Source organism: Callorhinchus milii, unplaced genomic scaffold, assembly GCF_018977255.1.
Source record: "Callorhinchus milii isolate IMCB2004 unplaced genomic scaffold, IMCB_Cmil_1.0 Scaffold10, whole genome shotgun sequence".
In the NCBI taxonomy this organism is placed as follows: Eukaryota; Metazoa; Chordata; class Chondrichthyes; order Chimaeriformes; family Callorhinchidae; genus Callorhinchus; species Callorhinchus milii.
Window position 1 is genome coordinate 7,086,922 of NW_024704751.1, and position 16,871 is coordinate 7,103,792.

Below are 16,871 nucleotides of genomic sequence, written 5' to 3' on the forward strand. Positions count from 1 at the left end.
TAGTCTAACGCTGGAGCGTTGAGTGCTGCTGTGTTGTGTGTGTGTGTGTGTGCGCGCGTGTGCGTGTATATATACGTTGCGCGCGCGCGTGTGTGTGTGTGTATATAACGAGACAGAGAGAGAGAGAGAGATAGAGAGAGACAGAGAGAGAGAGAGAGAGACACCGATCGCTTACTGATTCCCTGTTGCTCTTCATTTGATTTCAAATTCACCGCATCTCCCTCTCTCCCTCCCTCCCTCCTTCCTTCCCTCCCTCCCTCCTTCCTTCCCTCCCTCCTCAGTTGGCAGGTCATCGGTCTCTCTCCGTGACTCGTTTTATTTTTTATATATATATATATATATATAAAAAAAAACGCCAGAGTGTTGCATGCATGAGCGTCCGAAAGGGTGAGAAAATGACCATCAGTATTCAGGAGCACATGGCCATTGATGTCTGCCCTGGTCCCATCAAACCCATTAAACAGATCTCTGACTACTTCCCTCGTTTTCCGCGGGGTCTCGCCGCAGCCGTCAACCACAGCAGCCCGGCCCGGACCCCCGCCAGCCCGCCCCCCGCCCACGCCCGCGCCCACGACACCGCCCGGCCCCAAGAGGGCCAAGAGGAGGAGGAGGAGGACCGAGTGGACGGATCGCTTGGGACCGCGGCGGGAGCCATCGCCAGGAGGGAGGAGGAGCAGGAGAAGGAGGACGAGGAGGAGGAGGGGGGGGGGGAGCCCGAGGCGGAGGGATACGAATCCGACGACTCCAGTAAGTTCCCGCTTCCTTCCTTAACGAGAGTGAGTGACCTGTCGGGGAATCCGGGTGGGGGGGGTGGGGTGTTGGGATTGGGAATGTGCGCGCGCCTGCACTTGCGTGTGCACTTGCGTGTGCCCGTCGGCGCGTGGACTTGCATGGGTGTGTGCGCGGGTGTGTGCACTTGCGTGGGTGTATGCACTTGCGTGCGTGTGCGCGTGCCGGCTGTGCGCGTGCGTGCGATGTGTGCGTGCGCTGCACGTGCGTGTGCACCTGCATGCGCACGTATGCGCGTGGACTTGCATGGGGGGGTGTGCGCGGGTGTGTGTGTGTGCGTGCGCTTGCGTGCGTGCATGCGTGAGTGCGTGCGCGGGTGCTGGCTGTGTGCGTGTGTGATGTGTATGTGTGCTGCACATGCGTGGGTGTGGGTGCGTGTGTCTGTATGTATGCATGTGTATAGGTGCTGTGTATCAGTGTGTGTGTGTCTATGTGCATGTATTGTGTGCGTGTTTTGTGTGTGTGTGTGTGTGTACGTGTGTCGGACTCGGCACCTTTCACCTACGAGTGACTGGAGCAAAGCAATCTCTCAAATTGTAATTAGTTGTTCGCAGACACGGAGCCGCCCGTTAAACACCGCACAACACACAGAGCGCGAGAGCGAGAGAGAGAGAGAGAGAGAAACGGCCGCTTCATTAGCAGCTTGTTGATGTTATTGATTTTTTTCGGCCGTGGGGGGGGCGGGGGGGGGGGGGGCGGTGCGGTGGGAGTGGGGTGGTTTGGGGGCAAATTTGGGGTCAGCAACCGACGTTCGAATTGCCCCGGAGTCGAGAGGAGCAGTTTGCTTTGGGAGAAAAGCCGTTTAACTCTGTGACGGCTGGAACCGCACTGAGGAATTCCATTGCGCAGGGAGTGGGCTGGGGTGGGAGTGGGGTGGGGGGGGGGTTGGGGACAAGGGGAAATGGGGAGGAGCGGGTGTGTGGGGTGGCGGGGGGGGGGGGGTTAACCCCCAACATCTAACCAATCCGGAATTCAGCCTAAGACGTCTCTTCCCCCCCTCCCAGGGAGGCGGTGGAATGGGGGGGTTGGGGCGGGGCAAGCGGTGGGGGGGGGGGTGGTGGTTGGGGTTGGGGGTGGTGGTGTGTGAGCAGTGAGCACTGCAAGTTGTCGTCGTCGTCGTTGGGCGGACTGATGGAGCGCAGACAGGGACTGTGTGTGTATGGGTATCTGCGCTGGCGTGTTCTGCGCCCGCGCGCGCGCGTGGGTGCGTGTGCGTGCGGGTGTACGTGTAGTGTGCGTGCGTGCGTGTGTTTGTTTGCCTGCGCAAACATACGTGTGTGTGTGTGCCGTGTGTATAAAACAATACTCTGTGGTGAATCGTGTCTCCTATTCTCTGTATTCTATTCAATTCAGCTCTGCTTTCTCCTGGTTAACTGTGTACTGTACGTCCAGCGTTTAGGCAGTGATTCATTGAGTGACTGAATGCTGTGGGGTCGATTGATTCCAACTGAGGGGTACAAAATTCCCCAAATTTCCCATATTTTCCCCCACACCCACCATCACTCCCCCGCCCCTGCCCCCTCGCCCCACACCCCCCCCCCCCAACAGCCGCCCATCCGGTCATTTCGCAAGGACGGCTACTAACAGCAATTCTTGCAACTGATACGGCGCCTGTAACATCCGAACGTTTCAAAACACTTAACGGCAGAACGCCAGGGAGTTGGTGACCGTGTGCTTCTCTCGTCAAACAGCCACGAAGCCGACAAGCGGTTCTTTTCATCGGGTGGGTGGGGGAGGAGGGGATTGTCGGCCAGGACGCCGGGAGAGAGAACAGCGTCACGGGAGATCTTGTTGTGGTTTGTTGTTGTTGTTGTTGTTGGGTGGGCGGTGGCATCCGACTGATAGAACGCAGAGAGGAACTGTGCGTGTCTGTGGATCTGCGCTTGTGTGTGGTGCGCGTGTTGTGCGTGTTGTGCGTGTGTGTGTCGTGCGTGGGCGCGCGGGGGTGGGGGCGGGGAACTTCAATGTCTCCTCTGAGCGCTGGGCACCTCTATCGATGGATGTGGTGTAAGCCCCCTCCCCACCTCCAAACCCCCCACCCCCCCCCCACACACACACACTCCCATTAGGTGCAGAGCTTCCCACAGCATCTTGCGATAGGATTCCAGAGCGATCAATCACTCTTTGTCTATTTCACCGACCCGCTCCGTCTCGCGAGTCCTGTCTTATTTACTGTTGGGAGAAAGGATTTGCGTAACTGCTAACGGTTGATGATGTTTATGTGCTGTTTCCTGTTTATTTACCCCCCCCACCCCCCACCCCCACCTCACGCAGGGTAGTGTCCCAGAGCGCTTGACGGTAGCCATAACACGGGGAGGGGGGGAGAGAGAGTGAGAGAGAGAGAGCACGCAATTTTATTGGAGAGGAGAGCGAGTGTGTTCAATGGCCCGTGTCTGAGGTTGAGGCTGAACCCGTTCGGCTCCAGAGCACTCAGGATATCACAACCCCGACAGGAGGCCATTCAACCAGCCCGTACCCCCCCCCCCACCGCACCCCCCCCCCCAACAACACACACACACACACACTCACTCTCCCACTCACTTACAGACACTCTCACTCACTCACTCACTCACTCAGCCAAATTGCAGTAGTGAAGTGTGTACCGTTTCCTAGTCCAGCGTAAGGCTGGTGGGAAATTTTCAACGCCCGGAGTTGTGTTAATATACATAACAATCTGTTGTTGTTATTCATCGCCGCGGTCATCAATTTCCACACGGGGACATGTAACGAAACGACCAAAATGTTCTGACAGTCTCTGTTTCTTTTTAGATAATAGGGAAACGTCACGACTTTTTGGTCACCCTGTATACATATGTAATCTCTCTCTCTTTCTCTCTCTCGGGCTCAAAAATAAACAGACAAACAAGCAAGGCGGTGAGACGAGCGTGTGAAATGAATTGCAACCAGACCCAGGGAGAAGCCACAGTGCAAACCCCAGTCACCATTTGGCCGGTCTCCCGTTCTCGATGCAGACGCTATTATTACTAATGATCAGAGACCAAGACCTGCTCCGCCAGCCAGCAAAAACTGACAATACAGACCGATCCATAATTCAGTAACCATCCAGACAGTCTGGCTGGTTCAGTCCCAGAGCCACAGTCTCTCTCCGTCTGGTTTATATTCAAATTGGTGGTGGAACTCGCTCTTTACTGATAAAAATAATAATAATAATCCTTGCATTTGATGTAGGGTCTAATCACGTCTTTGAGACGTCTCAAAGAGCTTCGCAGAATATACTGTAAAGCTGAATTGACTGTTTTTGTGGGCGAAACTTTTGTGGGCGAAACACGGCAGCCATTTGCGCTCAGCGGTGTCCCTCAAACAGTCTCGTGGATTTGAGTGACCAACGTTTGTTTTGGAGGCTTTGTTACCCCCGGAAAGTGATCCGTGCCAATCCGCTACCACCCGGGTTCCTACTCACTGCTGGGTCAGCAGAAGCGTGCGTGTGGCGGAAGGAAACTTGCCTAAGGTTTCGCCCTGTCTCGCCCGGCCGGGAATCGAACCCGGGTCCTCTCGCTTGCGAGGCGAGTGCTCTAACCGCTGCGATACGGGACTCCATAAGATAGTCACTACACAATGCCGCGCATGCCCCCCCCCTTCCCCCGCACCTCCTGATATACACCCACGCACACACACGCACGCACACACACCCGGCGCTGTGTTGGAGCAGACTGGGGCTTGAACCCCTGAACATCTGACCCAGAGGCGAGAGCGGTGCCCTGGGGGTGTCAGCGAGGGGAGCGGTAACCTCGCTGGTCTGGTCAGGCCTGGGGTCAGAGGCCCGTCTCGCTCTGGGTAATTGCCTCGTACTTCACCGTGATTTATTTGGTTGCGGCGAGTAATGATTTTCAGTTTAGAAACAGTCTGTGTCTGTGTCTGTGTGTGTGTGTCTGTGTATGTGTCCTGTCTAGACATCAGCCATGTTCAAAACGTGGAAATATTGTCACGTAGAACACCCCCCCCTCCCCTCCCCGCCCCCAATGATTGGCACCGTTCCCTCTACTGCCATGCCATGCTGGGCGTGCTGTCCAAGCGTGCCGTGTGCTGTGCTATGGTGTGGCATGTGCTGTGCTATGTGTGGCGTGTGCTGTGCTATGGTGTGGCATGTGCTGTGCTATATGCTGTGCGTGCTGTGCTATATGCGGGGTGTGCTGTGCTATATTTGGCGTGTGCTGTGCTACGGCGTGGCGTTTGCTGTGCTACGGTGTGGCGTGTGCTATGCTATGTGCTGTGTGTGCTGTGCTACGGCGTGGCGTGTGCTGTGCTATATTTGGCGTGTGCTGTGCTACGGCGTGGCGTGTGCTGTGCTACGGTGTGGCGTGTGCTGTACAGTGAGCACACGCTGGGTGAAACCTGGGCTCATTCTACATTCTGCCCGAGAACCTTCATTATGTTTTCAATTTGTGCCAAAGAGGAGATGAGACGGCAGGAAAAGGGGGTCAGCAACTGGCGGCTTCCCTGACGCCTGGAGCTGGTCTATGTGCACGCTGACTCCTAGACAGCCACGCGTGTGTATGTGTGTGCTGTGTGCGCGCGCACTCTGTGCACGTTCCAACTGTGTGCGCGCACACGCCGTGTGTCTGCGTTTGCATGTGCGCGCGCGGGGTGTCTACGTGTTTGTGAGTCTAATGTGTATTTGTGCGCTGTGCTTATGTGTGCGCGTGTGTGCGCCTGCACGCTTTGCGTGTGTGTGTGTGCGTGTGTGTGTGTGCGAGCACACTGTGTACGTGCGTGTGCGTGTGTTGTGCGCGGGGCACACTGTGTATTGGAGAGGAGAGCGAGCGTGTTCAGTGGCCGTGTCTGAAGTTGAGGCTGAACTTGTTAAGCTCACAGTCAGATCACTCACAGAGTGTATCACAGCCCCACAGGAGGCCATTCAACCAGCCCACCCACCCCAACACACTCACACTCACTCACTCACTCACTCACTCACTCACTCACTCACTCACTCACTCATAGACACTCTGACTCACTCACTCACTCACTCACTCATAGACACGCTGACTCACTCACTCATAGACACTCTGACTCACTCACTCATACACTCACTCATTCATAGACACTCTGACTCGCTCACTCATACACTCACTCATTCATAGACACTCTGACTCACTCACTCACACATTCACTCATAGACACTCTCACTCATAGACACTCTCACTCACACACTCACTCACTCATAGACACTCTCATTCACTCGCTCACTCATACTCTCACTCACTCACTCATAGACACTCTCATTCACTCGCTCACTCACACTCTCACTCACTCACTCACTCACGCACTCGCGCCTCTTTACATTTTTCCCTTTCGCACCGTTTCTCTAATCCCCTTTTGAAGTTGCTGTGCCGTGATGGATTCTGCTTCAAACGGCAGCGAGGGATTAAGAGAAGCTAAGTCTCAGACGGCCATTGCCACCCCCTCCATTAACTTAGCATCTTGTGGAGCGCAGGATGTAGTCACTGCCAGTCACTGCCTCACTTGGCTGCTGTCCTTTGCTGTATCAAATGTAGGGATAATTCTTATCGTTGTAAAATATACGCAGCGAGTCCTGTGGGGCGACTTTCCGACCTGGTGAAAGGCACAGTGTCCCAAACGTTTGTATTAATAATAATAATAATCCTTGCACTCGACACAGCGCCTTATCACGTCTTCGAGACGTCTCAAAGCGACTTCACTTCGCAGAATATGCCTGAAAGTGAATTGACCGTAAATATTTTGTGGGCGAAACCTTATCGTTGACGTGGAGCATCGGAGAAGGACGAGACAGTGGGAGCGCGCTTTTTTTTTTCCGCTCTGTTCTTAACTCGGTTAAAAACTGTAAGTTATAGCTGTATCAGAGAGGTTCTGAGGGAGCGGATCAATAAGTAACGACGTTATAAACTGGCAATTACGGCGTGCGGCTGTCGATTATATTGTATCGTACAGTTTGCTGCCTCGCTGCCCTGATGTGTCTGATCAATCTCATCTGTCTGATCTCCTCGCGCAGTCTTTCCCTCCAACCCCGTCCTCCTTTCTCCCGAACTTATTTTTTGGGTTAATGTCCGTTTTTTTTTTTTTTAAAAATGACTTGCCGTTCACGGCTGGCTGGCTACTGGGACACCGCTTTTGCGGGTAAAATTGGCTGCCGAGTTTCGCTTGCGCAGAAAACCCTGTCGCTACGCAACTGGGAGACAGAGACAGAGACAGAGAGAGAGGGGGAGAGGGAGAGGGAGAGGCAGTGGCGGGGAATAGCTGGGAATAAAACATTGATTGCCGTCGCAAGGCAATAAAAGTGCGTTCGATTTCTCTGTCAGATGCTGACGGTGGCTGTCAGATGCTGCGGTCGATGGACGCTGCACTTTGAGACGCTACCGAGAAGCGTGACCGCCGCTCCTTTTCACGCGGCGAGAAAGACTCCTCGCTTCCTTCCGACCGTCGGTGGCCCGAGCGACAGCAGACTCCTGCTGACGCTCGTTCGGTGATGAGGGAATTAATATTAACGATAACATTAATAATAATTCTTGCAGTTGTGCGGAGCCGGGGCCTGTGTCGCTGAGCGCCTCCGAGGGTTGGAACCAAGAATTCGGGTCTCCTTAATAATATTAATAATAATAATAATTAATAACAATAATAATAATCCTTTCCTTGCGTTTGATATAGTGCCTTATCACGTTGAGACGTCTCAAAGCGCTTCACTGTCAAGTGGATTTGACTGTGTATTTTGTGGATGAGCAACACACAGTCACTGCGCTGTCCAGTATATCCTGTGAAGCGCTTTGAGACGTCTCGACGATGTGATAAGGCGTTGTATCAAGCGGAAAGATCAGCCTGTGCACTGAGCCCAGTGGGTGAGTGCTGCAGAGTGCTGGAACCCCCTCCCCTCCCACCCCCACTCCACCGCACTGTGTAATATAATGTTTTTGCAGAATCATTCGCCGGAGCAAACTGTTGCTAATGGACCGATAAAGCTTCCCGTCACAACAATGAGCAACACGGTAATTGTCCGCACCGCAGCATCGCCTCCGCTGTTTAGTCTCTGCTTTCAAAGCCCCCCCCTCAGGGTCTTGCTCCTCCCTTACCTCAGTCACCTGCTGACTCCATACCAACCTGTCCCTCCGCTCTGCGGGCTCCAGCCTGCTCCGTGTCCCCTTCCCTGCCCACCCCACTATCGGTGGTCGAGCCTTTGGGACTCCATCCCTCCGTCCCTTCGCCTCACCTCGCTTCCCCCCCTTGCCTCCTACAAGGCTCCTCTCGAGACCCTCCTCTTCGACCGCGCCACCTACCCACCCCCCCCCCCATCCCCCCCGTCCTCCACCCCTCCTGATCCCAACCCCCAGCGCGGTTAGTGTTGCTGTCCAGTGCCTTGGGACGTCCTCCCAATGTGAAAGCTGCTGCGGAAAATGTAATTTGTTGTTGTTGTTGTTGTGGTTGTGGTTGTTTAGCCGCGACTAATGCCAGCGCGACAGCGTGGGGGTGGGGGTGGGGGGTAAACGAGGGGATGAGGTGGGAGGGGATTTAGAGAGAGAGGGAGACGGTGGGGGGGGGGGAGGAGGAGGAGGGGGCAGTGGCAATAGAGTCTCTTAATGTCCACCCGACTGCGCTGTGTAACCAGCCGTGTGGCTCCAGTAATTGTCGTGATTGGAATTAAATGTCAGTGTCGGGCTCCCTCCTCTGTCCCCCTCCCCACCTCTCCCCCCTACGCCCCACCCCGTCCCTGGTCAGAGCAACGCTCCGACACACAAGCCTCGTCTGTCTGTGCGTCTGTCTGTCTGTCCGTCTGTCTGTCTGTGAGCAGCGTTTTCTCCCCTCTGATGGAGAGCAGCAGTGAGTGTTGGGCAGGAATTAGGATGCAGGAGCTGTGAGCAGAGCTCCCAGCGCAGAGTGATGAGAATATTGAGAGGCTGGTGTCTGTGGGTCTCGGCGAGCGTGGGCTGGGAGACACCCAGCACTTCACAACAGCCTCTGTGTGCGGGCTGTTCAGAGGCTCGATGTTTTTGTACCCTGTTGTGCGTGGGCGTGGGGTGCGGGGTACTGCAGCTCAGTGGTTAGAGCACTCAGAGACCCGAGTTCAATCCCAGGCAGAGGGCCAAACCTCGGGCAAGTTTCCTTACTCCACACAGAGCCTAATAATAATCACTCCAAAACCAAAAGCAATAATAAATTGGTCATTTTCAATCCACGACTGTTTGTGGGGACATTGCTGTGCGCAATTGGCTGCCGCGTTCGCCCACAAATATACAGTCAATTCACTTTACAGTGTGTTCTGTGAAGCGCTTTGGGAACGTCCTCCCGACGTGAAAAGCGCTATATCAAATGCGAGGATTATTATTATTATTATTATTATTACACGTTTGCGTGTCTTGTGTGCGGGCGTTCCCGCGTGTGTACGCGCGCGAGCGTGATTCTTTTTGCGGGTGTGAGCGTGCGTGTATATCTGTGTGTGTGTGTGTGTGCGCGCGTATATCTGTGAGTGTGTGTATGCGTACGCGTGTGTATGTGTTTATATCTGTGCCTGTGTGTCTGTGTGTGTGCGTGTATGTATGTGTGCAGATATCTGTGTGTGTGCACGTGTATGTGCTCGTAAATCTGCGTGTGTGTGTGTGTGTGTGTGCGTAAATCTGTGTGTGTGTGTGACACAGCCTCTCCAGCGCCAGCAGTGGTTGCACCTCAGGGCAGACAAATTCACAAGTTCCAAGTTCTGGCAGATCTCACGCTCATTTTGTGTCTGTTGTTAACCTCATAATCTCACTGGAGCATCACCCAGCAGCTCAGTCAATGCTGAGCTTTATTCTCCCCACCTCCTCCTCACTCTCTCTCCCTCTCCCTCTCTCTCTCTCTCTCTCTCGCTCCTGGACTCTCTCTGATCGCAATCGCGACATATTATCTGCCAAACCAAACAAGCCAGGCAGTAGAATCGTTTAATTACACGTAAAAACTCGTTCCGTTCTTCGCATCCTTCACCCGACTGCCAACTCACACCCTCCTTGTGAGATCGAACATGTGTGTGTGTGTGCGCGCGTGTGTCTGCATGTCCGTGTGTTTGCGCGGTGTAGGTCTGCGCGCGTGCGTTCCGCTTTGTGTGTGCATTGTGCGTGCGTGCGCTCGCGTTTTCCGCGTGTTGTGTTTGTGTATGCGTGTGTGCGTGTCTGTGTGTGTGTGTGTGTGTGTTTTCTGTGAGTGTGTGCGTGCGTGCGCATGCGTTTTGTGTGTGGGGTTTGTATAATTTGTCATTCACTTCACGGCTGTACATAAAGTATTGTGAATAGAATAATAATAATTGTCGGATTGCAGTCCAGGACACACATCCCAGGAGAGAGAGAGAGAGAGAGAGAGAGAGAGAAAACTCTCTTTTCTTTTCGAATAGGTCTGCAGGATCTGTACCGTTCGCCCAGACCGATGTTTGACACACGCGGAAACCCATCTCCGTGCTTAAGAGCATCCAAACCAAACCGAGAATTCCGTGCATCCCAACGCGTGGAATTCCCAGAGATAGATTGTTGGAATGGAATGCGTCCTCTCTCTCTCTCTCTCTCTCTCCCCCTCTCTCTCTCTCCATCTCTCTCCCTGGAGGGATACGCACGTCCTGCTCACCTAATTCCGGAAAGTATTAAGCGCAGGTTGGCAAGAGCGTTGGGTAGGGGGGTTGGAAGTGGGGGAGGAAGTGGTGGTGGGCGACGGGGGGTGGGGGTGAAGCCCAGAGTGTGTGTTGGGGGTACTTGCTGGAGTCTAACCAGCTAAAACCATGCAGCTTCCCATTGAGAGCGAGTCAGGCTCCAGCCACTGTTAAGCGCTTTTGTGTGGAGGACGCTATGTGAGTGCAATGTTGTTGTTGTGGTCTGGCAAGCTCTCCCTCTGCTTGCCCAGCGAGGACCACCTTACCCGTTAGGGCTTTGGCCCCCTCAGGGTGTAAGGTCTCCTCCCGGCGAAGAAGGACGAGGTCCTGATGGTGACGGACGAGCGGTGGAGAACTTGTCTCGAATGTGCCAATGCATTTGGTTCCACGGGAACATCCTGCGAGCAGTCCGCTCGCTGAGATTGTTTGACGCTGAATAGAAAAGTCAGTCAATTGTTGATCTCGCTGGAGATTATTTGCTTGTGATAGAATTACTTGAGAGAGAGAGAGAGAGAGAGAGAGAGAGGGTTTTTTTTTGTTATTAAAATGTCACACGCGGTTTGGTTTAATGGAGCGAGAGACGCAGGCTACACCACAAGCAGAATAACACTTGTTAAGTCCGTGTTGCAGCAACTTCTCCTGATTGTATCAACGACTCGTGGCTTTAATCTGTGAAGGCAGAGGAGTGGGAGCCCTGTAGGGTCGCGGTCAGCCCGCTCGCCGCCTCGCAAGCGGGTTCGATTCCCGGCGAAACCTCGGCCGAGTTTCTAAACTCCGCACGTCTCTGTTTAACTGGCAGTGAAGTAGGAATGCGGTTGTTAGTCAGTTGGCGGATCTGGTGGCAATAATCCCTTGTGGGGGGGATGAAAGAGCGGTCACTCAATCCGCCACCGTTCGCCAGTGGGTGGGGACGCTGCTGTGCGCGATTGGCTGCCGCGTTTCGCCCGCAAGATACACAGTCAATCCACTTTACAGTGTATCCTGGTGGAGCCCTTTGAGACCCTTCGCCGATGTGATAAGGCGCTGTATCAAATGATAGGATTACTGTTATTAAAATGCGAGGGTTAAATTTCCCACCGACTCAGCACTTGGTGGGATCATTTTCTCTCTCTTATTAATTACAATTACAATCACAATTTGGAATCGCTCCCCTTTTCTTGTTGACGCCTTAAACGCCGTTGTCTCCTCTCTCTCTCTCTCTCTCTCTCTAGCCACCCTCGGCACGTTGGATTACAGTTTGCTGTACGACCAGGAAAACAACGCTCTACACTGCTCAATCAACAAAGCCAAAGTAAGTAATTATTAGGGGGCGAGCGGGAGGTAATCACCGTTATTGTATTGTATCGTTGTTGTTGTTTTGCACACAACGAGTCCTGGAAACCCCACCCAGTCTCCTGGTTAAAAATGGGTCCTCACCCAGCGCGAGTTGCTTACCCAGCAGTAAGTAGGAACCCAGTTGTTGTTAATCGATTGGCGGATCGCTTTTTGGGGTGGTGGTAAAACCCTCCCAAAAACCAAACACGTTTGGTCACTCCATCCGTTTCGTGGGACCACTCGCTGCTGTGCGCAATTCGCCCACAAAATACACGCGGTCAATCCACTTCGTGGTATATTCGGTGAAGCGCCTTGAGACGTCTCGACCGCAAGATAAGGCGCTGGTGTCAAATGCTGAGTGGCGGGCGGTGAAAACTGGAGGAGACCGTGGTGTTTGGGTGGAGGGGTGGGTGTGGAGAAAGGGAAGAAGGTTAATTACCAGCCGGTTACTGTGAGCTTAAAGTCCCTGATGTTGGATGTGGAAAATCGCAGCCTTCTGACCCCAAAGGTGAGAGACAGCACTGCGTTAACTCAGCCAGTCTTTCGGCTAATTTAGCCCCCGCTACCCGTGTAAGCCTCAAACGTACAATCTCAGTCAGTCTCTCCTGCAAATTCCTCCAGTGCGGAGTCACGGAAAGTGTTTTTTTTTAATCCACTGGCCATCGATGTTTACTGACGAGGGGTGGGTGCGTGCGTGTGTGCGTGTGTGTGTGCGTGTGTGTGCGTTTCTGTCAGGGATTCTCATTTGAAGGTACTTTTAAGGAGCAATTTAGAAAGCGATTTGAGGCAGAGTGCTTGTGGTTGATTTGATGCTGTCACACGGAATAACGGTTTGGGCAACGTGAGCTAACAGTGAGCGGAAAGCCTTTCAGCCCAGCGTGATTGCACTGGCTTGGCTTTGTGATAGATCTCTCAGCAGCTCCCCCCCCCCCACTCCCACCCCCCACCACTCTCACACTCTTCCCTCCTCTCTTTCTCCCATCCCCTCACACCCACCCCCTCACACGCCTAATTTATATTCTTCCTATTTTTCTATTGCTCTATTTTCAAACGGTTTCCCTGTTGAAAGCCACTGCAATCTCTGCTTCAGATGTTCCGTGAGTCAGCCCCACGGCTCTGTCGGTAACGCGCCGGCCTCGCCGAGGTGTCAGAGGTTTGCCGGTTTCCACGCTCTCCACGCACAAATGCACGCGCGCACGCACGCGCACGCGCACGCACACGTTAGGGATTTTGAGCTCACGGTGTAGACCGACACTGGGGGCTGGGGTGGGGTGGGGAGGGAGTGCTGTGCTGTTGTAATAATAATAATCCTCGCATTTGATACAGCGCCTTATCACGTCTTCGAGACGCCTCAAAGCGCTTTGCAGCATATACTGTAAAGTGGAGTGGCTGTGCGTTTTGCGGGCGAACCGCAGCAGCCACTTGCGCACAGCAGCGTCCCCGCACGCAGTCACGGGTTGAGTGAGCAAAAATTATTTTTGGGTGGGGAGGGAGGTGGAAGGGATTATTATCCCCGGAAAGTGATCCGCCATTTGACCAACGACCGGGTTCCTGCAAGGTAAACAGAAGCGTGCGTGCGTGTGTGTGTATGTGCGTGGGCAGTAAGGTAACTTGCCTAAGGTTTCGCCCTGACTGGGAATCGAACCCGGGTCCTCTCGCTTGTGAGGCGAGTGCTCTAACCACTATGCTATGGGACTCCGCACGGAGGCTAGTTGGGTAGAATGGCTATACCTTTGTTGCTGTAGCGCTGGGTGTAACTCTATGATCCGTGGCCGGGATGGAGTCTCGGTGAGTACAAGGGAGCGACTCGAACCCGGCGACTGTAGAGTCTGGTAACTGTAAAGTCATGACTTTGTCTCTCATTGCTTCTCTTTGTTTCCCAACTGCCGCGTCTCTCTCTCTCTCTCTCTCTCTCTCTCGCTCACTGCATGCCATTACTGGGGACAGGTGCCAAAGCCTAGGTACAGGAAGGTAAGAGTAACCTCCCCTCCCCACCCCTCACACCCACCCAAACACCTCCATACTCCCCCTTAGTGAAACCCGGATTAGCCTCGCCGGTCACCCGATGCACTCCTCACACTCCGTCCCCGAAGAGACACTGTTAGTTAGACCTGGTTAATTGGTTAATGCTGTTGTCGCCCGGTAGTTATTACTGTAACCAGTAGATATTAATAATATTGTTATACATAGTAATGATAATGATCCTTGGATTTTGTCGTCAAGACGTCTCGCAGCGCTTCACACTGTAAAGTCTTAGTCTTAAACCGGTGCTGCCTAAAAGCAAATGATCACAAAATACACAGTCAATTCACTTTACAGTATATTGTGTGAAGCTTCGAGACGTATCGAAGAGGTGACAAGGCGCGATATCAAATGCAAGGATGATTATTATGATTATTATTATCATCGCTGTTGTCATTCGCCACAACTAGCCAGCCCGTCAGTCAGAGGTAATATCATGTCTACACATAAATATGTTCAGTGAGGTTTGTTTGTTTTAGTTTTGATAAAAAAGGATAAAACAGCCTCGTTTCTGCTCCCGTTTGTTTGAGATGTGGGAAAGCAATAAACAAAATTAATATTAGGAGGACGGCCGACCTCTGGTTGGTTTGACTCCGCCATTCCCCGGGAAAATTATTCAACTGGAAAAGGCACGATTTGGTCACCTGTTAAATTGAGGTCGATCCCTGTAGGTGGTGGCAAGGCGAGATGTGATGGGATTGCAAATGAATCAATAATAATAATAATAATCATAATCATCTTAATAATCCTTGCATGTGATGTAGCTCAAAACGCTTCACAGGATGTACTGTAAAGTGGCTCTGACTGTAATAATAATAATAATAATAATCCTTGCATTTGATATAGCGCTTTTCACGTCGGGAGGACGTCCCAAAGCGCTTCACAGAACACACAGTAAAGTGAATTGACTGAATATTTGTGGGCGAACGCGGCAGACAAACAGTCGTAGATTGAAAATGACCAATTTATTATTGTTTTTGGTTTTGTATGATCTCGACATCAGGTTCCGATTGCATTAAGCGCCCTGAGGCGCTATTCCACACGAAGGGTGCTATGTAAACACAAGCTGTTGTTGCTGAGGACAGTGTGTGTCTTTTGTGTGCCACTCTACAGTATATCCTGTGAAGCGCTTTGAGACGTCTCAACGACGTGAGAAGGCGCTGTATCGCTCGCAGGGATTCTGAACAAAATAAATAGATAAAATTATTTTTTTTTAAAAAAAACACGACTGTCCGAGGGACACCGCTGTGCGCCGTTGGCTATCGCCTTTCGTCCACAAAACACACAGTCACTGCACTTTGCGGTAGATTCTGTGAAGCGCTTTGAGACGTCTCGAGGCCGCGATAAGGCGCTGTATGAAATGGGGAGGGACGGGCGATCCAACTGGAGGAGGCAGTGGTGGTGGTGGCGGCGGCGGTGATGGGCAAGAAGTGGAGGGAGGCAAAAGGATTAATCGCCAGCCAGGACCGTGTGAGTTTGTAAAGTCCCCTGACGTTGGATGTAGAAAATCCCATTCGGATTCGTGAACAGCCACGACGGGAGCGAGTTCGCGAGCCAGTGTGCAGCCTATGGGTTTGACCGCCCCTCTGTTTGTCTCATTCGATTCCCGTGGCTGAAATTACACCGCGATCCTGCGGGTGAATGAGGTTTCCTCCGGGTGAATCACAGGGCGGACAATAACGCAGAGAATAGAGAGAGAAAGAGAGAGAGGGGGAGGCATCTCCTCTGGTTTGTTTACTGGCTGGACAGTACGGGGCCCGTTTTCACCAGGACCTCCTGATTGAGGAAGCCCACCTGTGTTGACATTTTTCCTTTTGTCCAGAACCGCAAAGAGAGTGACTCAATCAGACACTGACAAAAGGACTCGGGCTCAAACAATCCACCGGCTCTCTGCTCAGACGGACGCTTTTTCGCGCTCACGTTCCCCGCGTACGCCGTCCGAAGAGAAAAGGGAGCCCCAAGCGCGCAATGCCGCAGATGCTGGAAATCCGGAGCAGAAAGAAAACAGAAGTCGCTGGGAACGCTCAGCAGGTCGGGCAGCGTCTGTGGAGAGGGGGAAGTGAGACGCTGCCCGACCTGATGAGTGATCCCAGAGAACGGGGAGTTTCTTGGCTGGCAATCACCCCACAGACCAAATTGCCCTTTCACCATCACGCGCCTTACCCCCATCACACCGGAACTTGCCAGGCTCCACTGGCTCCCTATCGCAGGATGGATTGATTTCAAGATCCTCTCACTCGCCCACAAATCCCTTCACACCCTGGCACCTCCCTACCTGCTTACTCCCCACCCGTTCCCCCACCACCCCTCCGCCAACCGCCACCTCCGCTTGACTGGCTCCAACCTCCTGCTCGGCCCTCGCCCCCTCTGCTCCACCACCGACGGCTTGCGCTTTCGGCCACTGCGCCCCGTCGAAACTTTGGAACTCTCTCCCTCGATCCCTCCGCCTCGCCCACCTCCCTCCCCTCTTTTTAGAGGCCGCCGTGAAGACCTTCCTCTTCGATCGCGCTGACGGTCACCTCCTTCCCTCCCTCCGCCAGGCTCCGCCGCTGCGAAGCGCTCTGAGACGCAGCCCCGAGTAATTGGCTGCCGCGTTCGCTCGCAAAATACACGCAGTCACTACACTTAGAATAACAATAATCATCTTCATCATCAACCTGGCATTTTGATATTTGAATATCGCGTGAAACACACTGTTATCAAATGCAAGGATTATTATTGTTGTTATATTCGCAGAGTGAAGTCACGGAAATGGCCTGGGGGGGGGGGGGGGGGAGAGGTTTCAGTTCGTGGCACTGATAGTGACCTGGTCTCTTTCTTTCTCTCTCCCTCTCACACTCTCTCTCTCTCTCTCTCTGTTTCTCCTGAAGGGTCTCAAGCCAATGGATCACAACGGCCTGGCTGATCCCTACGTCAAGCTCCACTTGCTTCCCGGAGCCAGTAAGGTGAGTGACGATCAGACTGAACCACCTTCAAACCTCCTCGGCAGCCTCGCTTCACCCCATTCCCCACCCCAAGCCCAACCCCACACCTACACCCACCACCACACATGACCTCCTTAACCCCCACCCACCCATCCGTTCCCTATTTCCTTTAATCCAACTGAATCAACAACAACAACAAATTTACTGTTGCATAGCACCTCTCACAT

The 16,871-nt window shown here is 53.1% G+C and overlaps 1 protein-coding gene across 1 annotated transcript in view; it reads left to right on the top strand.

The window, feature by feature from the left end:
* The first annotated feature begins 339 nt into the window (after positions 1-339).
* LOC103180637 (double C2-like domain-containing protein beta) overlaps positions 340-16,871 on the top strand; it is a 30,467-nt gene continuing 13,935 nt past the window's right edge. The window contains exons 1-3 of the mRNA XM_042338655.1: positions 340-747; positions 11,596-11,675; positions 16,591-16,665. Of these exons, the coding sequence (XP_042194589.1) occupies positions 372-747; positions 11,596-11,675; positions 16,591-16,665 (531 nt within the window). The 5' untranslated portion in view covers positions 340-371. The remainder of the gene's footprint in view (positions 748-11,595; positions 11,676-16,590; positions 16,666-16,871) is intronic.